Source organism: Salmo salar, chromosome ssa15, assembly GCF_905237065.1.
Source record: "Salmo salar chromosome ssa15, Ssal_v3.1, whole genome shotgun sequence".
Lineage (NCBI taxonomy): Eukaryota > Metazoa > Chordata > Actinopteri > Salmoniformes > Salmonidae > Salmo > Salmo salar.
In genome coordinates, this window is record NC_059456.1 from 33,745,906 (window position 1) to 33,769,100 (window position 23,195).

At 41.7% G+C, this 23,195-nt stretch overlaps 1 protein-coding gene across 2 annotated transcripts in view; it reads left to right on the forward strand.

The window, feature by feature from the left end:
- Window positions 1-23,195, forward strand: part of LOC106571335 (CASP8-associated protein 2) — a 32,674-nt gene that overhangs the window by 4,972 nt on the left and 4,507 nt on the right. For both annotated transcript variants that reach the window (XM_014144280.2, XM_014144281.2), the window contains exons 7-9: window positions 181-2,738; window positions 8,388-11,469; window positions 11,578-11,677. In XM_014144280.2, coding sequence (XP_013999755.2) covers window positions 181-2,738; window positions 8,388-11,469; window positions 11,578-11,677 — 5,740 coding nt within the window. The remainder of the gene's footprint in view (window positions 1-180; window positions 2,739-8,387; window positions 11,470-11,577; window positions 11,678-23,195) is intronic.

A 23,195-nucleotide genomic window follows, 5' to 3' on the forward strand; every position in this document is an offset into this window, starting at 1 on the left:
TTCATATTTCATATACACCTGTGAAGTGGTAACTTGTAGTTGGCAGGGTACATCAAATAAACAGTTATTTAGGGGTCTACACATGTTTTCTATGTATCCATTAGATGGGGTCAATTGGATAATTTCTGTGGTCTCTGTGAATCTAGGCATGTGAGTAATTTATGTTAAAACTTTTTTTAGTTTCAGGCCAGAGAGAGGTCCTGCTGCTCACCATCAATCTCAGATGAACTGCTTGAAAAATCAAGTTCCATTGAGACTGAATCCTACGGGGCCTTCGCAACCACGCCAACCAGAAGTTCCAACCAGACTGAATCCTACGGGTCCACCGCCAGCAACTCAACTACCAGGATCTAAGGATTGTGTTGTGAAGGATCTTCATCAGCTGCTCCGTAAAGACAGAGATGTGGTCCTCCCCCAACCCCCATCTGACGCAAGAGTTTTCAGACCACCACTTCCTGTCACCTCTAGAGGTGATTCAGAAGCTCCAGTGAAAGGCACATCTTCTTCTGTTAGTAGTTCCAGTAAGGACTCTGTGAGTAGACACCATACACGTGAACTAGGCCTGTCAGACAAGCCGAAACAAACCAAGCACAGAGAAGGCAGAGGTGAAAATCCCAGGCTGTCTGAGTCAAAGGAGCAGCGACATAAAAACAGTCCAGATGTAAATAAGGAATCTCATTCAGATGAGAGGAACCGGTCACACAGAGCACAAAAAGATATTGGAAAATATGACTCTAAGTCAAACAGAAGCAGATACCCTTATCCCTCAGATGTTGAGGTACACAGGAGATCAGATGGGTCTAAAAGCCCACACTCAGACATTTTGCATTGCACTGCTTCCTCTCACCGTACGTCTAAAGGATTGCCTAAAGACAGTGCAGACATTCTATCAACAGGGTCTAGTCGGCATGATAAGGTGCTTAGCTTTGATAAGGATGACGATAAGCGTAGTAGAAGTATTAAAGACATTTCCTCTAAAAACAGAAGGCATGCCTATTCAAATCAAGCCAGTCCCACTAAACGATCCAGTGAATATTTTAATCGCAAGGGAGGGACAAGTCCTCCAAGGGACCATCGAAGGAAAAAAGAGAGAAAAAGAGAGGATGAGATCAGAAAAGAAAAAAATAAGTCAGGAGAAAGAAAAAACAGTTGTACAGAGAGAGGAAAGGAGCGTGAGGAAAAAAGAACAAAGGAACGTTACCGATGCAGTGCGGACGTCAGTAAGGACAAGAACATGGTCAACGGTAAAGTCAGGGAGCAAAAGACACATGAGGAATCGGAAGTGCTTCCACCTGAGGCCAAAGTGGCTGAGAAAAGCTCTATAGAGGAAAACGGTCCAAACAGAAAGTTAAGTTTCATGGAAACTCTGAACCTCACCCTGTCACCAGTTAAAACACCAAGACAGTCTGCTGAAGTCAAGGAGCAGGAGGAGTGCACACCACCTGATGAGGTTCCTGAAGACCAGTCAGCAGAAGACCGTGAACAGCCTGATCTTGGAGAATTGCTTGTATTAGACCAAATCATCAGTAGTGTCTTTGAGAACCCAGTTGTACAGCCCTCTTCAGAAATCTCAACGCCTCCAGAACCTGAAAGTATGGAGAGTAGACATACAGAGAGAGAATCTTGTCAGGATGCTGAAAAGCCTCTGTCTGAAGCCACAGTAGCAAAAGAGCGACATAAGTGCCAGTTAGAAGTAGAAGACAGTACTGTCCAAGATGGCTCTGAAGGAAGTCCTGAGCTGCCCGAGGCCATAGAGGGTCAGAGGACTAAACCCACCACACCAGAACCTCTCAGGAAGGATTGTGTTTCAGCTCCAGACTGTGACATTGTTTTGAAAACTCCACTGAAGAGCAGACTTGAAAAATGTGCCTCAGAAAGCAAAACTGGCACGTCTAAGGATTTGACTGCTGATGCTGTCTCTGCGACTACTACTACTGTCACTGAGAATTGTGGAAACAATTCAAATACCGACACTGGCCTATCTGCTAATGGACTTATCACTGAACATTCAACTGGAGATTCACTTGTTATTATTACTGACAGGTCTAACAGTGAAACTCCCAGTGCTTTGGTCTGTAAAAGCCAAGCTGTTGAAACTGTGACACAAGATCCACCTGCTGCTGTCTGTGTGGGACATCCTGCTGTTGAAGGTGGTCCAGGAAAACAATCAGAATCTCTGCAATTATCACCCCTTGTCCAACCTGAGGGCCTTCAACAACTGCCTGCTTCCATTATTTCTAATTCTAGTCTGGAGTTAGATGTGACAGAGGAGGGGCAATATGTTTCCAAAGATGCTGTGTCCAGTACGAATAGCATGGAGGTAGATATCTGTATCACGTCTGAGGTCATTACTGATGTCACAGAGATATCTGTGGAGTGTATGAAGGAGAAAACCGTTGTGGAACAAAGTTTACCGTTGAGCAGTATTGGGGTGTCTAAGGTGAGCAGCACCACAGGAGAGGTTGCACCATCTGAACAGCACAACAGTGGTTTGGCAGAGACACTGAAGAAGTACCTCAATTCTGAGCCAAGCTACACAGAGAATGAAGAGGAGAATGTTGAGCCCTCTAGCTCCATTCCGATGGCCCATGATGAGGACTCGATGATGCTCACACTGAGTAATCTAAAAGTAATTCCACATGCCATAAGCCCACTCACAAGCCCAGTCCGCCTGAAGACAAAAAGCCAGCAGCTGCCATGTCACAGCAAACCTGCTTACGTCAAGAGTCTTTGCAAAGGTAAGCATCACTTGGTTTGGTTTAGTTGAACAATTTCTGTTCTAGGCTAAATGTTAAGAAGATGCAAAAGTATGTCGTTGTTAGCAATGTTCCCTCAAAGCTGTGCCCAGCTCCCCCGGGACTGCAGAGCAGAAGAAATATCAGCTCGCGCATAGAAGCACGAGATTGAACTTCCCTCAGCTTTTCTAGAGTTTTCCCTGTTAGGTAACAATATCAATGTTTCTCTTTACTGTGGGAATTGTGATCGACTCAACGCAATATTAGCCACTTTCAATGCAACATACCGAAACAAAAACTATGCAAGAGATTTTATTTTGAGATCAAAGCGAGAGCTGCATGTGGCCACGGGTGCACATTTGTTCATATTCTTTGCTATATAGTGAGTTATTAGCCCATTTTTAGCTAATTTGTAGTCAGAAATGTGGGAGTGATTTCTTCCTAAAAGAGCACAAAACTTGAACATTTCTAGCCATCTTCCAAAAGTGAGTCAGGTAAAGAGCTTATTTTTTTAAATCTTAAATGGGCAGTGTTGTATTTTGAGACAGGCTTGAATAAGCTAAGTAGCCAATAGGCGGAGGGTAGCATAATTTGTCTGATTCTCTGTAATAATGGTAAGGGAATAATAATGCATTTTATTTTGTAAAGTGGTTTCTTGCATCAAACAACACAATGTTCAGTCACCTCCTTGTCTCAAGGACCAGTGGATAAACTGGTTAATGTCAAGCCCTGCATGTTTTTTTCAAAAGTCTCATGGAATATAGTCCTACATTGAATACAACACATTGGCTGCTACAACACACAGGCTGAATGATAGAAATGCTATTTCCATGTTAAAATGTTATGTGAAGCTTTTTCTCCATAGTTTATTATGGTAGGCCACTCTGATCAGATAACCACAGTAGCCTACTTGGCCACTGTTAAAACAGTAAATTAAAGTGGGTACAGCTTCAGTGTTCACAGTAAACGCGTGGCGGAAGTTGCACAGAATTTTCAGAAGTTTGCACTCAGCAGACCTGAAATTTGCTCACTGCCGAAAACAATTGAGGAACATTAGTTGTTAGGTAGGGAAAGCATAACTATTAACACCAGAACCGCCATTGCCCAATGGCCTCTGACGTTTGTTTTTGTAACTAAAAACAATCTGCCCCAAAAATAATAGTGCTCATTTGTCTCAATTTTGAAATCACAAACAGAAAAGTATTTAGAGCCTTTTTAGTTGTTTTTCTTTCACACCTATTCCAAGAAAATGCTCTGTAGGATGTTGGTACCCAGCCAGGCGCTAATGCGTCTATCTCTCCTCACTGAATGACAAATGGATGAATGGGCTATAATTGTGCACTTTACTACACAATTTAATTTAAATTGGGCTTAACTGAATGATAAGGAGGGTAAAGAGGTTGATTTTAATTTAGAAAGACAATAGTGTAATGATCAGTTTGGGTTAGGGCTGACCCCAATTATTCGACTAGTCGATTGTTTGGTCTAAAGGTTGTTGGTCGACTGAGATTATTATTATTATAAAAAATAAAAAATTGTCGAGCAGTAGCACATACATACTGTTGACGTCAGAAGTTTACATACACCTTAGCCAAATACATTTAAACTCAGTTTTTCACAATTCCTGACATTTAATCCTAGTAAACATTGCCTGTCTTAGGTCAGTTAGAATCACCACTTTTTTATTTTAAGAATGTGAAATGTCAGAATAATAGGAGAGAGCATGATTTATTTCAGCCTTTATTTATTTCAGTACATTCCCAGTGGGTCAGAAGTTCACACACTCAATTAGTATTTGGTAGCATTGCCTTTAAATTGTTTAACTTGGGTGAAACGTTTCGGGTAGCCTTCCACAAGCTTCCCACAATAAGTTGGGTGAATTTTGGCCCATTCCTCCTGACAGAGCTGGTGTAACTAAGGTTTATAGGCCTCCTTGCTCGCATACGCTTTTTCAGTTCTGCCCACAAACTTTCTATAGGATTGAGGTCAGGGCTTTGTGATGGCCACTCCAATACCTTGACTTTGCTGTCCTCAAGCCATTTTGCACAACTTTGGAAGTATGCTTTGGGTCATTGTCCATTTGGAAGACCCATTTGCAACCAAGCTTTAACTTCCTGACTGATGCCTTGAGATGTTGCTTCAATATATCCACATAATTTCCCTCCCTCATGATGCCATCTATTTTGTGAAGTGCACCAGACCCTCCTGCAGCAAAGCACCCCCACAACATGATGCTGCCTCCCCCGTGCTTCACGGTTGGGATGGTGTTCTTCGGCCTGCAAGCCTCCCCCTTTTTCCTCCAAACATAACGATGGTTATTATGGCCAAACAGTTCTATTTTTGTTTCATCAGACCAGAGGACATTTCTCCAAAAAGTACGATCTTTGTTCCCATGTGCAGTTGCAAACCGTAGTCTGGCTTTTTAATGGCGGTTTTGGAGCAGTGGCTTCTTCCTTGCTGAGCGGCCTTTCAGGTTATGTCGATATAGGACTCGTTTTACTGTGGATATAGATACTTTTGCACCTGTTTCCTCCAGCATCTTCACAAGGTCCTTTGCTGTTGTTATGGGATTGATTTGCACTTTTCGCACCAAAGTACGTTCATCTCTAGGAGACAGAATGCGTCTCCTTCCTTAGCGGTATGACGGCTGCCTAGTCCCATGGTGTTTATACTTGCGTACTATTGTTTGTACAGATGAACGTGGTACCTTTTTAAGGCGTTTGGAAATTTCTCCCAAGGATGAACCAGACTTGTGGAGGTCTATAATATTGTTTCTGAGGTCTTGGCTGATTTCTTTTGATTTTCCCATGATGTCAAGCAAAGAGGCACTGAGTTTGAAGGTAGGCCTTGAAATACATCCACAGGTACACCTCCAATTGACTCAAATGATGTCAATTAGCCTATCAGAAGCTTCTAGAGCCATGACATCATTTTCTGGAATTTTCCAAGTGGTTTAAAGGCACAGTCAACTTGGTGTATGTAAACTTCTGACCCACTGGAATTGTGATAGATTATTTCACTGTATCACAATTCCAGTGGGTCAGAAGTCATTTTTCCCAACAATTGTTTACAGACAGATTATTTCACTTATAATTTATTGTATCACAATTCCAGTGGGTCAGAAGCAGGGGTGAAAATCTGATATCAACTTTGGAGGGGACAATTACATGAAATTTTCTCAAGAGCAATTCCTGAGGGGGACACCAAAAGTAGTGCTGTAACACATAGCCTACATTGCAATATGGTAAATGTATATTGAGGAACCAAAGAAACAAGGTGTTTGCCGTGCTCCTAACTACCGGTACCCAAAACTACACAACTAATCACAACAGCAATACCATTGCCTTTAACAAATCTTAGTTCAGTCACCAGTTTAAGTTGAGAGTGGGGGTATCCATGGCATTTTCCAATTATGTTCCTATTTTACAAGTCCAAAAAATGGAGAACCTTTCATAATGTTGCCAAACAAAGACTCAACAAACTTACCTGAGACTCCCTGTCTCTGCCAGTCTGTCCCTGCATATCTGTCCCCAACTCTGCTGTCTGTGTGCCATCTGTTGCCTGCTCTGCCTAATGACATCATTGTGAAACATTTCCATTAGAATTGTTCTTTCTTATGAACATTTTATCAACTAGTCTTTGAGATATTAGGCTACTAGGGTTCTTACTATGCGTTTTGGTGTATTGAAAAATACTCTGATGTCCGTCTTTTATTTTTCTGCCATTTTTCTACCTGGCTGGCTGGCTGGCTACACACACAGTGTGTAGGTTATTTACAGTAGGAGATGGGCTTCTATCATCTTCAATCATTCTATATGGGCTTCTATCTAAAAGGTAGCTAGCAAATGTGAAACGGATTAAACTGACAAGAGTTGACAGCTGTATGAGTTCACCATTTACACAACATATGCTGCAACCTTTTGTCATTTTAATAGTTTGTTTCATATTGGCTGGCTTCCAACAATAGCTGAATTTGCAAAGCTAGCGAGCACCAATTCAGTTTCAGTGGTGTTTGCTATAATCTTTGCTACCCGGGTTAAATAAAGGTGAAATAAAATAAGTAAATAGAAGTTCCCTTGCGACAATTTAGCTTTTGGTAGAAGAGAGTGTAATTCTGTTCAGTTTGGACTTCAGTTTATCGCTAACCTTATCACAGGGACTTTGAAGCACTAACTTACATCATCTGCATGCTGATCTTGGAATAAATTGACGATAGCAAAGATTCCATCTTTGACAAGGCCACATAAATGGAATAGGTACTAGCTAGCTTAATAGTTAATATTTGCGCGCTAGCTCTGCATATTCAGCTAGTGTGTGTGCGCGATTGACTAGATTAACCTCACGTCAGTTACATTCATTGAGTGCCTTTCAGACAGTGGATACGACCCCTCTGTTACCTTGCCAACTAAGGAACTGGCAGTGGATCAAACCATTGTGAGGCAAAGGGTGGGGGGGGTCGCAATCTTTTGAAACTTAACGCGCTATTAAGTGTCTATAATCAGCACAATTGCTTTCATTGCGTATTATTAATATTATTTAAATTACATAGTTATGTTTCAGGGATATATTGGGGGGAACAAATCATATTTTTCCTAGGATGGGGAGGTCGTGTCCCCCCCGGGATTTCCGCCCCTGGTCAGAAGTTTACAACGGGTGTAGACCTTACAGTGAAATGCTTACTTACAGGCTCTAACCAATAGTGCAGAAAAGGTATTAGGTGAACAATAGGTAAGGAAAGAAATAAAACAACAGTAAAAAGACAGGCTATATATATATATCATTACTTTAAGATGTTAAGTAATTTTCTTGTAAATAATTTTGGGTTGATTTAAGTTAGTTAAAACACACAAACTACAGTTATGCATATTATGGGTTCGCCTTTACCAAGATTACAAACAGTTAGAGACCTTTACACTCTCTCCAAGATGTTTGGATTGGACAGGTAGTTGTTGATGCAGAGAGAGAAGAGCAAGATCAGGGTTGAGTGATATCAGAGAGGACACCTACAAGTGGTGAACAAAAAATGCAAACAAATGAGGGACAAGAAGATGACTTGAGTGACTACTCATGCACTTTTGTCATATTGTTGTCATTCATCCAGGTAAATCTGTTTGTTGGTCCACCACCTGAACCTTATTTAATACACAGTAGATGGACATTTCAAATGTCTTCAGATAGGCTTTAGGAAGACAAGTCAAACTAATTAACAAGAATAGCAGTACAGCAAATGTGAATCGGCTTTCAGATAATTCATTGAATTGTGTGTGTTGTGGTCTTTGTTGTAAGGCTTCTTATCAACAGAGGGCTGGTGTGGGTGCAAGGTTGTGTTCTAACCAAGCAATAACACACCTGATTTAACATCATGATTGAAGTCTATGATTAGTTAAATCAGATGTGTACTGGTTGGCAAAAGCCTAAGTCCACATTTGATCTCTGTGGATACGATTGAACTTCACATGAGAGATTAATCTTTCATTTTATATCCACTTATAACAATTAGGGCAGTACATGTTAAACATGTCTAAACTTAGATTTGAGTGGGTTTAATAGGTATACACATGCTAATCAACTGCTTTAACTCCATGAAACTGACTGTACTGTGTAGACATGGTATGCTTTTAATTAGCTAATCAATGTATTGTATTTGACCAGAGTTTCGCAGTGCTACTGGAGATTCCAATTCAAAGAAGTTGGAAGTGAATCAGGAGAACAACAATCCTGGCTGCTCCGTCACACGTGCTGCACAACGAGATGTGGATGAGTCATCTGTCCATCCTTCCAGCCTTGAGGAACTGGAAGAGGGTGAAATTGTTAGTGAAAGTGAAGAGGAAGAAACTCCAGTCATGCCAAGTTCTCCAGACATGACGGTTAGGCCCACAAGATCTAATAAAAATCAACCAACTCTCAAGTCATCCCCTAGACTTTCGAAGAAGCCGGCCAAAGAAAATAGTTTAGTTTCACAACAGAATTTTAAACTCAGAAGTAAAACCTTGACTTCACCATTTGGAAGCCCCACATCAAACAAAACCCGCTACAAAACTGTTCAACCTCCGTTACCCAAAGCTGCCTTGTCTACCGTGGAGGAGGTTATGGCCATGCTTGCAAAGATTCGCTATGAGTGCAGAAAAAAGTACATGAAGCTTCATTCAACATTCCCTAAGAAAACCTTCTGCGGTGTTATGGACATGTCCTTTTTCCCGTCTTTTACAGACTTTGTTGATAGTGTAAGCTTTACTAAACTATGCAGCCAAGAAGATTACCTCAAAGTTAAACTGAAGAACATCATCATTTCTGTTTTGAGTAAGTTATCAAATAATGGCATTGTCAACCGCATCTTTGACCAAGAACCACTTAATATGAAGTTGAAACTGTGGGAATTCGTGGATGTGCAGTTAGACTTCTTATTCAAGGAGATTCAGACTGCACTGAGAAGTGTTTGCAAATCCTCAAACGGAAGCCAGTCGGCAGGAGCAGAAAAAAGAGACAGTCTCTCTGGAAATGGGGTACCCAAGCTGCCTGTGAAGTCCCCCAAGCTGCCTGTGAAGTCCCCCAAGCTGCCTGTGAAGTCCCCCAAGCTGCCTGTGAAGTCCCCCAAGCTGCCTGTGAAGTCCCCCAAGCCATCTGTGGCCGCTGAACTTAAAATGCAGCAGGGAGTGACCATAACCAGAACTTCTGCACCAAAAAGACTGCAAAAGGAATTAACTGAGTGTGTTGAAACCAGCATGAAAAGATCCAGGTCTCGGACTGTCCCCCCTTGCAAAACAGGTCTTGGAAAAGGCAAAAATATTAAAATGTCATTCGAAGAGGATATGGAATCGGAGCCTCAAACCTCAGATCCTCCTGTTATCCAACCTCCTTTGCAACAGGTGGTAGAGCTCTTACCATCAAACAGCTCTTCATCTGCTGAGAAAACAGCAACCTATGTTCGCCGGCTGTCTCAAAATGGCTCACTCCATGACAAGCCTGACTTTGAAATCCTCACAGAACAGCAAGCCTCCAGCCTAACGTTCAACCTGGTAACGGACTCTCAGATGGGAGAGATCTTCAAGTGTCTCTTACAAGGGTCTGATCTGCTAGAAACGAGTGTCTCAGCTGGGGACAATCATGGCTGGTCCCTTGGTACTCCTCTGAAAGAAAGAGAGAGTTTCCTAGGCGTTGGTACCCCAAGTAAAGTTGGTACTCCCTCTAAACTCATTGCCACATGGTCAGCTATTTCACCTATGAAGTTTTCCTCTCCAAATTCAAAAGTCCAAATTCCACTAAATCCATCTTTGTTGGATGAGAGTTGCATGTTAGATGTGCCCTCTGGCCTACCAGAAAGCAGAATGACACCACAGTCTAGTGTCTTCTCGCATAGATCATATTCCATCTTGGCAGAAGATCTGTCTGGGTCTCTCACAATTCCCTCACCTCTCAAGTCTGACAATCACCTCAGCTTTTTGCACCCAGCCAGCGGGGAGCCCATGTCTGCTCCGGACAGTGTCATCAGTGCACACTTCAGTGAGGATGCCCTTATGAATGGGGAAGACGCTACAGAGCAGGACATTCACCTTGCCCTGGACACGGACAACTCCAGCGGTGCATCAAGCGGTGGTGGCAGGACCAGGGAGGCTCCTGTTAACCCCTTGTTTCACTTCAAGCCTCACATGCCCATGCAGGCAGTAGTGATGGAGAAGTCAAATGATCATTTCATTGTGAGGATACGGCATGCAAACACCAACTCCACCAACTCGGGGGTCAACTCCACCAACTCGGGGGTCAACTCCACCAACTCGGGGGTCAACTCCACCAACTCGGGGGTCAACTCCATCAACTCCACCAACTCGGGGGTCAACTCCACCAACTCGGGGGTCAACTCCACCAACTCGGGGGTCAACTCCTCAAGCTTAGACAGTGTCAACTCTACCTACCAAGGAAATAACTCCTCAAGCCCAGGCAGCGTCAACTCTACCTACCAAGGAAATAACTCCTCAAGCCCAGGCAGCGTCAACTCTACCTACCAAGGAAATAACTCCTCAAGCCCAGGCAGTGTCAACTCCACAAGCTTAGGAATTAATTCATCAAGCCTAGTAGTGAATTCCTTAAGCCCAGACATCAACTCCACCAACCTAGGAATCAACTCAAGCCAAGGAGTCAACTCTTCAAGCCCAGGCAGTGTCAACTCTACCTACCCAGGAAATAATGCCACCAACCCAGAAAATAACTGTGCCTACCCATGTGTCAACTTCACAAGCCCAGAAGTCATTTCTACCAACCCAGGCATCAGCCCCACAAGTGCAGACATCAATCCTGGGGGTGCTGAGAGCCCTCAAACACCACCAGAAGAAGATCAGCCCCCAGAAAAAACTCCTTCAAAATCCCCTTTTTCAGAGGCCAGTCCTCCTTTCTACCTTTCCAGCCTTTCCACAAGCACCGAAACAGCATCTGCGCTATCTTCGCCTTGCCTAACCATCATAGAAGACACACCAGAGAGAGACCACAGCAAGGGTAAGACCGGGAAAAAGCGGACAAGGCACCATGTGGAAACTAAAGCAAAGCGGGCTAAAAAGGTGATCCCAGAGAGGAGCATGCATAAAAATAAGTCCTCAAAAAGTCCCAAAGGAAAGGGGACTGGAAGCTCCAAGAGAGAGAGAAGTAAAGTCACTACTCCACCCCAATCTACCCCATCACCCAACAGCCTGTCTGCCAAGAATATCATCGTAAAAAAGGGTGAAGTGATGGTGACGTGGACAAGGTGAGTTGGTCTTTAAATACATGCATTTTTGTGATGTGCCATTTGTATGTTAGCTGTTGGAGAGTCTCTGTGTCATGATTGCCACTAAAATAATTGTTTTTCTTGAAGGGATGAAGACCGAGATATTCTCCTCGCACTAAAGATGAAAGGTTCCTCTCCAGATACTTTCTCTGCCCTTTCAGAGAAATTGAACAAGACACCCGCTCAGGTATGTCTTTACTAATTTACTTTTGATAGCATTCTATGTTTTTGATATAATATAGTAGTAGTTAATGCTGAGCATTGATATCAATTCTGGGTAACCCTTTACAATAAGGTTCCATTTGTAAAGGGTTTATAAAGTGGTTATAATCACGCTATTAACAATGATTGAATAATTTGTAAATGCATTATAAGCAGTTAATAAACAGTGATATCACATTGGTCAAAATAGTGCAATGACTAACTGGTCAGTGTTTGCCAATTAGTGAGCAAATATTTACCTCTAGCTATTAACCATTTATAAATGCACTTACAAGTGCTTCTAAGATTAAACCTTGTGCATCATCATGCAACGTTATTTTCAATAGTTGCATAGTTGAACAATTTTTTTCCCCTCACTTTTGAGTGTGATGCATTGGTTCTCTGTCTCAGGTACAGAGGAGGTTGGTTTTCATGATTTTGTCTTGACCCACCTTTGAAACCCTGATGCCCTGGTCAAATTTACATCCAGGACATTATTCAATCATAATTTCTAACATATTGCCATTTAACAGATGATATCAACACACTTACCACTTCTCTGTGATAGTCCAAGTATGTTGAACGCTCTGGTGTGAAATGGTGACTCTAATACCTTTGGTTGGTAGAACATTGGAGGAGGTATCCTCTCACAATGTTGAATGTTTTGGTCTTCATACCCACCATTCATTGACTGAACATGTTTAACAAAGTGTTGAATCTTCTCATGTATGTAGTGATGAGTACCTAATACCTAATAGTAAGTATGTCTAAGCTCTGAGTGAACTCTCAAATCATCTATAAATGATTAAGGCCTAATGAATTTGTTGAAGTTGACTGATTTCCTTATATGAACTGTAACTCAGCAAAATCTTTGAAACTGTTGCATGTTATATTCTTGTTCAGTATAGTAAGAACAAAATGTAATTTAATGGAAGGATACATTAGGAAAATAATTTTAATTGCAGTGACTCAAGACGGTAGCCTATCGTTGGTATAGTGAGTAGCCTAGCTAATTTGGATTAACAGGGGATGTCTTTTTTTCTCTCCCCTTTTTAACATTACAAGTCAGAATAGAAAGTTAACTGTTATCAATATTTAAAATACAACCTAGGGTCTCATGATCCCCTTCTGTGTCTTCATCTGTTCATTTGTGTTGGAGAGGAGGAATTTTGGCAATTTAGCATAGACACTCTAGCTACACAACTCTACTATCATGATCTATACCATTTAGGCTTAGCTAGTTATGTCATCCACTGCTAGCTAAAAATAATAGAGGCCATGCAATTCAATACTCATCTTTAAAACAAAAGCAATTTAGGTCAAAATAATTCATATTAACAAAGGCAATAGAGGGACTAACAGTACAGATGGCAATAAAATCTGTACCATAGATGAAAACCAAAAGAAATGGAAGAACTTATTCAAGAAGATCAAGTGTAATATATTATACAAATACAGCGAACTGTATGGCATATGGGGAAAAATGGGCCAAATAATGTTTGAATCTTCAACATAGAAATGTATTGAAACTTGCTACAAATTACGGCGTCACCCATGATTCACCAAACAATATTTTGAAAGAGGAAGCAAAGTAGCTTAACTTCTCTAGGGCCAGTGGGACGATTTCGTCCCACCTACGTAACAGCCAGTGGAATCCCGTGGCGCGTTATTCAAATACCTTAGAAATGCTATTACTTCAATTTCTCAAACAATGACTATTTTACACCATTTTAAAGACAAGACTCTCGTTAATCTAACCACACTGTCCGATTTCAAAAAGGCTTTACAACGAAAGCAAAACATTAGATTGTCAGCAGAGTACCCAGCCAGAAATAATCAGACACCCATTTTTCAAGCTAGCATATAATGTCACATAAACCCAAACCACAGCTAAATGCAGCACTAACCTTTGATGATCTTCATCAGATGACAATCTTAGGACATTATGTTATACAATACATGCATGTTTTGTTCAATCAAGTTCATATTTATATCAAAAACCAGCTTTTTACATTAGCATGTGACTAGCATGTGACTAGCATTCCCACCGAACACTGCCGGTGAATTTACTAAATTACTCACGGTAAACGTTCACAAAAAACATAACAATTATTTAAAGAATTATAGATACAGAACTCCTCTATGCACTCTATGTCCGATTTTTTTAAAATAGCTTTTCGGTGAAAGCACATTTTGCAATATTCTCAGTAGATAGCCCGGCATCACAGGGCTAGCTATTTAGACACCCAGCAAGTTTAGCACTCACCAAAGTCAGATTTACTATAAGAAAAATGTTATTACCTTTGCTGTTCTTCGTCAGAATGCACTCCCAGGACTTCTACTTCAATAACAAATGTTGGTTTGGTCCCAAATAATCCATTGTTATATCCAAATAGCGGCGTTTTGTTCGTGCGTTCAAGACACTATCCGAAAGGGTAAATAAGGGTGACGAGCATGGCTCATTTCGTGACAAAAAAATTCTAAATATTCCATTACCATACTTCGAAGCATGTCAACCGCTGTTTAAAATCAATTTTTATGCCATTTGTCTCGTAAAAAATCGATAATATTCCGACCGGGAATCTGCGTTTAGGTAAACATACGAAAGAAAATAAAGCATGGGGTCGACTCGGGCACGCGCCTAAGCCCATAGTACTCTGATCGGCCACTTGCCAAACGCGATAATGTGTTTCAGCCAGAGGCTGCCTCGATATCATTCCGCTTTTTCCCGGGCTCTGAGAGCCTATGGGAGCCGTAGGAAGTGTCACGTTATAGCAAAGATCCTCAGTCGTAAATAAAAAGAGCCAAGATGAACAACAACTTGTCAGACAGGCCACTTCCTGCATGGAATCTTCTCAGGTTTTGGCCTGCCATATGAGTTCTGTTATACTCACAGACACCATTCAAACAGTTTTAGAAACTTTAGGGTGTTTTCTATCCAAAGCCAATAATTATATGCATATTCTAGTTACTGGGCAGGAGTAGTAACCAGATTAAATCGGGTACGTTTTTTTATCCGGCCGTGTCAATACTGCCCCCTAGCCCTAACAGGTTAATGTTGTAAATGACTATTGTAGCTAGAAACGGCACATTTGTTTATGGAATATCGACATGGGCGTACAGAGGCCCATTACCAGCAACCATCACTCCTGTGTTCCAATGGCACGTTGCGTTAGCTAATCCAAGTTTATCATTTTAAAGGCTAATTGATCATTAGAAACCCTTTTACAATTATGTTAGTACAGCTGAAAAATGTTGTTCTGATTAAAGAAGCAATAAAACTGACCTTTTTTAGACTCCTGGAGTATCTGGAGCATCAGCATTTGTGGGTTCGATTACAGGCTCAAAATGGCCTGAAACAAAGAACTTTAATCTGAAACTCGTCAGTCTATTCTTGTTCTGAGAAATGAAGGCTATTCCATGTGAGAAATTGCCAATAAACTGAAGATCTTGTACAACGCTGTGTACTACTCCCGTCACAGGACAGCGCAAACTGTCTCTAACCACAATAGAAAGAGTGGGAGGCCCCGGTGCACAATTGAGCAAGATTCATGATTGGATGATTCATATTGGATCACTAAAGAATACAACTTTTACATTACCGGGTAGTTTACCAATAAAATGGTCTGACGTTGACGTGTACAAAAGCTGAAGAACATGCGCACATCCAGGTACCTTCCGCAGGTGATGGAGTTGTAGGCAAACTCATGGAAAACAGAAAGGAAAATGCCGCACACTGTTGCTCCTGCTTCCAGGTGATATTTATTTACGTTTCATCAGGCTTCCATATCCCAGGTGGGGGTGGAAGGTCATGTATATGTAACTTCCTGAAACAGGAGGTACAATTTTTTTTATAACATAGTATGAAAATATGTGGGCGTACTCAGTATTGAATGATCTCACTCCCATACGTTTTAATTTAAAGTTAGCAAAAATAGATATGATCTTGCTACCGTGGAAATGTAAATACCTGTCTATTTGTGGAAAAATCACCCTGATTAACTCTTTAGTCATATCCCAGTTTACCTACTTGCTTATGGCCTTGCCTACACCTAGTAAGAAAAAAGAAAGTTGCTATCTGAGCAAAAAATATTCAATTTTATTTGGAAAGGCAAGCCAGACAAAATTTAAACAAGCCTAGTTATACACTGCTCAAAAAAATAAAGGGAACACTTAAACAACACAATGTAACTCCAAGTCAATCACACTTTTGTGAAATCAAACTGTCCACTTAGGAAGCAACACTGATTGACAACACATTTCACATGCTGTTGTGCAAATGGAATGGACAACAGGTGGAAATTATAGGCAATTAGCAAGACACCCCCAATAAAGGAGTGGTTCTGCAGGTGGGGACCACAGACCACTTCTCAGTTCCTATGCTTCCTGGCTGATGTTTTGGTCACTTTTGAATGCTGGCGGTGCTTTCACTCTAGTGGTAGCATGAGACGGAGTCTACAACCCACACAAGTGGCTCAGGTAGTGCAGCTCATCCAGGATGGCACATCAATGCGAGCTGTGGCAAGAAGGTTTGCTGTGTCTGTCAGTATAGTGTCCAGAGCATGGAGGCGCTACCAGGAGACAGGCCAGTACATCAGGAGACGTGGAGGAGGCCGTAGGAGGGCAACAACCCAGCAGCAGGACCGCTACCTCCGCCTTTGTGCAAGGAGGAGCAGGAGGAGCACTGCCAGAGCCCTGCAAAATGACCTCCAGCAGGCCACAAATGTGCATGTGTCTGCTCAAACGGTCAGAAACAGACTCCATGAGGGTGGTATGAGGGCCCGACGTCCACAGGTGGGGGTTGTGCTTACAGCCCAACACCGTGTAGGACGTTTGGCATTTGCCAGAGAACACCAAGATTGGCAAATTCGCCACTGGCGCCCTGTGCTCTTCACGGATGAAAGCAGGTTCACACTGAGCACGTGACAGACATGACAGAGTCTGGAGACGCCGTGGAGAACGTTCTGCTACCTGCAACATCCTCCAGCATGACCAGTTTGGCGGTGGGTCAGTCATGGTGTGGGGTGGCATTTCTTTGGGGGGCCGCACAGCCCTCCATGTGCTCGCCAGAGGTAGCCTGACTGCCATTAGGTACCGAGATGAGATCCTCAGACCCCTTGTGAGACCATATGCTGGTGCGGTTGGCCCTGGGTTCCTCCTAATGCAAGACAATGCTAGACCTCATGTGGCTGGAGTGTGTCAGCAGTTCCTGCAAGAGGAAGGCATTGATGCTATGGACTGGCCCACCCGTTCCCCAGACCTGAATCCAATTGAGCACATCTGGGACATCATGTCTCGCTCCATCCACCAACGCCACGTTGCACCACAGACTGTCCAGGAGTTGGCGGATGCTTTAGTCCAGGTCTGGGAGGAGATCCCTCAGGAGACCATCCGCCACCTCATCAGGAGCATGCCCAGGCATTGAATGGAGGTCATACAGGCACGTGGAGGCCACACACACTACTGAGCCTCATTTTGACTTGTTTTAAGGACATTACATCAAAGTTGGATCAGCCTGTAGTGTGGTTTTCCACTTTAATTTTGAGTGTGACTCCAAATCCAGACCTCCATGGGTTGATAAATTGGATTTCCATTGATTATTTTTGTGTGATTTTGTTGTCAGCACATTCAACTATGTAAAGAAAAAAATATTTAATAAGATTATTTATTTCATTCAGATCTAGGATGTGTTGTTTAAGTGTTCCCTTTATTTTTTTGAGCAGTATATAATGAATATGGATTCTGAGGACAGATGATTTAAATATTAAAGCATTAGACCTTTCACTAAAGGCTTCAAAAGTTATACTTAAATCCAAACTGGTTCTCTAGCAGATTAGTAAGAATGTCTCACCCCATGTTCAAAAATGGCCTTTTTCCCTTTATTCAGATTACAACCTCTCACTTCGGTTACTTGAAAAAGAAATCTCCAAAATATTGCTATTTTCATGTCTGTTTAATTACTGCAAAAATGGAAGAGGCAAGTGGACGGGGAGGGAACGTAAGGAACTTGTCTGTCGGCCCTACATTAATCTTGCATTTAGACATTCCGCCAGCGGAACACCTCGCCAAATATCCAATGGAAGAACGTGGCGCGAAATACAAATACCTCAAAAATGCAATAATTTCAATTTTTCAACCATATGACTATTTTACACCTTTTGAAAGATAAGACTCTCGTTAATCCAACCACATTGTCCGATTTCAAAAAGGCTTTACAGCGAAAGCAAAACATTAGATTATGTTAGGAAAGTACACAGCCAAAAATAATCACACAGCCATTTTCAAAGCAAGCATATATGTCACAAAAACCCAAAACACAGCTAAATGCAGCACTAACCTTTGATGATCTTCATCAGATGACACTCCTAGGACATTATGTTATACAATACATGCATGTTTTGTTCAATCAAGTTCATATTTATATCAAAAAACAGCTTTTTACATTAGCATGTGATGTTCAGAACTAGCATTCCCACCCAAAACTTCCGATGAATTTACTAAATTACTCATCATAAACGTTGACAAAATACATAATTATTTTAAGAATTATAGATACAGAACTCCTTTATGCAATCGCTATGTCAGATTTTAAAATAGCTTTTCGGCGAAAGCACATTTTGCAATATTCTGAGTACATAGCTCAGTCATCACAGGCTAGCTATTCAGACACCCGCCAACTTCGGGGCTCACTAAACTCAGAATTACTATTAGAAAAATTGTGTTACCTTTGCTGTTCTTCGTCAGAATGCACTCCCAGGACTGCTACTTCCACAACAAATGTTGTTTTTGTTCCAAATAATCCCTAGTTATGTCCAAATACTCCCGTTTTGTTCATGCGTTCAGGTCACTATCCAAAGGGTAACGCGCGAGCGTATTTCCAGACCAAAAAATTTAAAATGTTCCATTACCGTACTTAGAAGCATGTCAAACGCTGTTTAAAATTATTTATAATATTTTCGAACCGGACAATGCTGTATTCATTCAAAGAGGGAAAGAAAAAATGGCGTGATCTTGTGAACGCGCATCTCCAATCTCTTTGTCACCAGGCAGTCCACTGACAAACTGTGCTCCTGTTATCTGCCCAGAGACAGGAGACGCCTCAACCCGGTTTCTGAAGGCTTTAGAGAGCCAATGGAAGCCTTACAAAGTGTCACGTAACAGCTCAGATACTGTAGTTTTGATAGAGAAGCAACAGAAGGACTACAAATTTGCAGACAGGCCACTTCCTGTTTGGAATCTTCTCAGGTTTTTGCCTGCCATATGAGTTCTGTTATACTCAGACACCATTCAAACAGTTTTAGAAACTTTAGAGTGTTTTCTATCCAAATCTACTAATAATATGCATATTCTCGTTTCTGGGCAAGAGTAGTAACCAGTTTAAATCGGGTACGTTTTTTTCTGGCCGTGAAAATACTGCCCCCTAGCACAGACAGGATAAAGACCACAATTGGTTAAAGAAAATTGTGATGAATAAAAAAGTATACCAGTTTCATGAAAGGACCAAGAAGTTGACAGCTGTGCCATATAGATTGTAAAGTAGTTGGGAAGAGATTTTCGATGTACCGATTCGATGAACTATTACACAAAACGACACTGGATTCAGAACTTTGTTTTTCTATTTAAATTATTATACAAAATTCTTGCAACCAATATAATGTTATATGGGGGATACAACCATCCCAACTCCACAGATTTTGCTGCAAAGAGACACTCCATTAAATCATTTTGTTTTGGTACTGTCCATATGTAGCTTCAAATCAAATTGTATTGGTCACATACACATGGTTAGCAGATGTTAATGCGAGTGTAGCGAAATGCTTGTGCTTCTAGTTCCGACAGTGCAGTGTCTAACAAGTAATCTAACAATTTCCCAACAACTACCTAATACACACATCTAAAGGGGTGAATGAGAATATGTACATACAAATATATGGATGAGTGATGGTTGAGCGGCATAGGCAAGGTGTAATAGATGGTATAAAATACAGTTGAAATCCGAAGTTTACATACACTTAGGTTGGAGTCATTAAAACTTATTTTTCAACCACTCCACAAATTTCTTGTTCACAAACTATAGTTTTGGCAAGTCGGTTAGGACATCTACTTTGTGCATGACACAAGTAATCTTTCCAACAGGTGTACCTGTGGGGTACCTGTGGATGTATTTCAAGGCCTACCTTCAAACTCAGTGCCTCTTTGCTTGACATCATGGAAAAATCTAAAGAAATCAGCCAAGACCTCAGAAAAATAATTGTAGACCTCCACAAGTCTGGTTCATAATTGGGAGCAATTTCCAAACGCCTGAAGGTACCATGTTCATCTCTACAAACAATAGTACGCAAGTATAAACACCATGGGACCATGCAGCCGTCATACCGCTCAGGAAGGAGACGCGTTCTGTCTCCTAGAGATGAACGTACTTTGGTGCGAAAAAAGCAAATCAATCCCAGAACAACAGCAAAGGACCCTGTGAAAATGCTGGAGGAAACGGGTGCAAAAGTATATATATCCACAGTAAAACGAGTCCTACAGTGCCTTGCGAAAGTATTCGGCCCCCTTGAACTTTTCAACCTTTTGTCACATTTCAGGCTTCAAACATAAAGATATAAAACTGTAATTTTTTGTGAAGAATCAACAACAAGTGGGACACAATTATGAAGTGGAATGAAATTTATTGGATATTTCAAACTTTTTTAACAAATAAAAAACAGAAAAATTGGCCGTGCAAAATTATTCAGCCCCTTTACTTTCAGTGCAGCAAACTCTCTCCAGAAGTTCAGTGAGGATCTCTGAATGATCCAATGTTGACCTAAATGACTAATGATGATAAATAGAATCCATAAAAAGTGTCATTTAAAGTTTGCCACTAGCCACCTGGGAGACACACCAAACATGTGGAAGAAGGTGCTCTGGTCGAACTTTTTGGCAACAATGCAAAACGTTATGTTTGGCGTAAAAGCAACACAGCTCATCACCCTGAACACACCATCCCCACTGTCAAACATGGTGGTGGCAGCATCATGGTTTGGGCCTGCTTTTCTTCAGCAGGGGCAGGGAAGATGGTTAAAATTGATGAGAAGATGGATGGAGCCAAATACAGGACCATTCTGGAAGAAAACCTGATGGAGTCTGCAAAAGACCTGAGACTGGGATGGAGATTTGTCTTCCAACAAGACAATGGTCCAAAACATAAAGCAAAATCTACAATGGAATGGTTGACAAATAAACATATCCAGGTGTTAGAATGTCAAAGTCCAGACCTGAATCCAATCGAGAATCTGTGGAAAAAACTGAAAACTGCTGTTCACAAACGCTCTCCATCCAACCTCACTGAGCTCGAGCTGTTTTGCAAGGAGGAATGGGCGAAAATTTCAGTCTCTCGATGTGCAAAACTGATAGAGACATACCCCAAGTGACTTACAGCTGTAATCGCAGCAAAAGGTGGCGCTACAAAGTATTAACTTAAGGGGGCTGAATAATTTTGCACGGCCAATTTTTCAGTTATTTATTTGTTAAAAAAGTTTGAAATATCCAATAAATTTCGTTCTACTTCATGATTGTGTCCCACTTGTTGTTGATTCTTCACAAAAAATTAGTTTTATATCTTTATGTTTGAAGCCTGAAATGTGGCAAAAGGTCGAAAAGTTCAAGGGGGCCGAATACTTTCGCAAGGCACTGTATATCGACATAACCTGAAAGGCCGCTCAGCAAGGAAGATGCCACTGTTCCAAAACCGCCATAAAAAAGCCAGACTACGGTTTGCAAATGCACATGGGGACAAAGATCGTACTTTTGGGAGAAATGTCTTATGAAACAAAAATAGAACTGTTTGGCCCTAATGACCATCGTTATGTTTGGAGGAAAAAGGGGGAGGCTTGCAAGCCAAAGAACACCATCCCAACCGTGAAGCACGGGGGTGGCAGCATCATGTTGTGGGGGCGCTTTGCTGCAGGAGGGTCTGGTGCACTTCACAAAATAGATGGCATCATGAGGAGGAAAATTATGTGGATATATTGAAGCAACATCTCAAGACATCAGTCAGGAAGTTAAAGCTTGGTTGCAAATGGGCCTTCCAAATGGACAATGACCCCAAGCATACTTCCAAAGTTGTGGCAAAATTGCTTAAGGACAGCATGGTCAAGGTATTGGAGTGGCCATCACAAAGCCCTGACCTCAATCCTATAGAACGTTTGTGGGCAGAACTGAAAAAGGTGTGTGCGAGCAAGGAGGCCTTCAAACCTGACAGTTACACCAGCTCTGTCAGGAGGAGTGGGCCAAAATTCACCCAACTTATTGTGGAAAGCTTGTGGAAGGCTACTTGAAACTTTTGACTCTAGTTAAACAATTTAAAGGCAATGCTACCAAATACTAATTGAGTATATGTAAACTTCTGACCCACTGGGAATGTGATGAAAGAAATAAAAGCTGAAATCATTCTCTACTATTATTCTGACATTTCACATTCTTAAAATAAAGTGGTGATCCTAACTGACCTAAAACAGGGAATATTACTTGGATTAAATGTCAGGAATTGTGAAAAACGGAGGTTTTAAATGTATTTGGCTAAGGTGTATGTAAAATTCAGACTTCAACTTTACATATGATATGAGTAATGGAAGATATGTAAACATTATTTAATTGGCGTTGTTTAATTAAAGTGCCTAGTGATCTATTTATTGTAGTGTCCAGTGATTGGGTCTCAATGTAGACAGCAGCCTTTCTGACTTAGTGATTGCTGTTTAGTAGTCTGATGGCCTTGAGATAGAAGCTGTTTTTTAGTCTCTAAGGTCCCAGCTTTGATGCACCTGTACTGACCTCGCCGTCTGATGTTGTTGGCCTTCCTGTGACATCGGGTGCTGTAGGTGTCATGGAGGGCAGGTAGTTTGCCCCCGGTGATGCGTTGTGCAGACCACACCACCTTCTGGAGAGCCTTGCGGTTGAGGGCGGTGTAGTTGCGGTGCCAGGCTGTAATACAGCCTGACAGGATACTCTCGATTGTGCATCTGTAAAAGTTTGTCATGGTTTTGGGTGACAAGCCAAATTTCTTCATCCCCCTGAGGTTGAAAAGGCGCTGTTGCGCCTTCTTCACCACATTGTCGGTGTGGGTGGACCATTTCAGTTTGTCTGTGATGTGTATGCCAAGGAATTTAAAACTTTCCACCTTCTCCACTGCTGTCCCTTCAATGTGGATAGGGGGTGCTCCCTCTTCTGTTTCCTGAAGTCCTCGATCATTTCCTTTTTGTTTTGACGTCGAGTGAGGTTGTTTTCCTGACACCACACTCCCCTCCTCCCTGTTGGCTGTCTCGTCGTTGTTGGTAATCATGCCCACTACTGTTGGGTCGTCTGCAAACTTGAAGATTGAGTTTGAGGCGTGCAGTCCTTGTTAGCTGGCCGTGATGGTGGCACTGTATTATCCTCAAAGCGGGCAAAGGTGTTTAGTTTGTCTGGAAGCGTGATGTCGTTGTCCGTGACGTGGCTGTTTTTCTTTTTGTAGTCTGTGATTT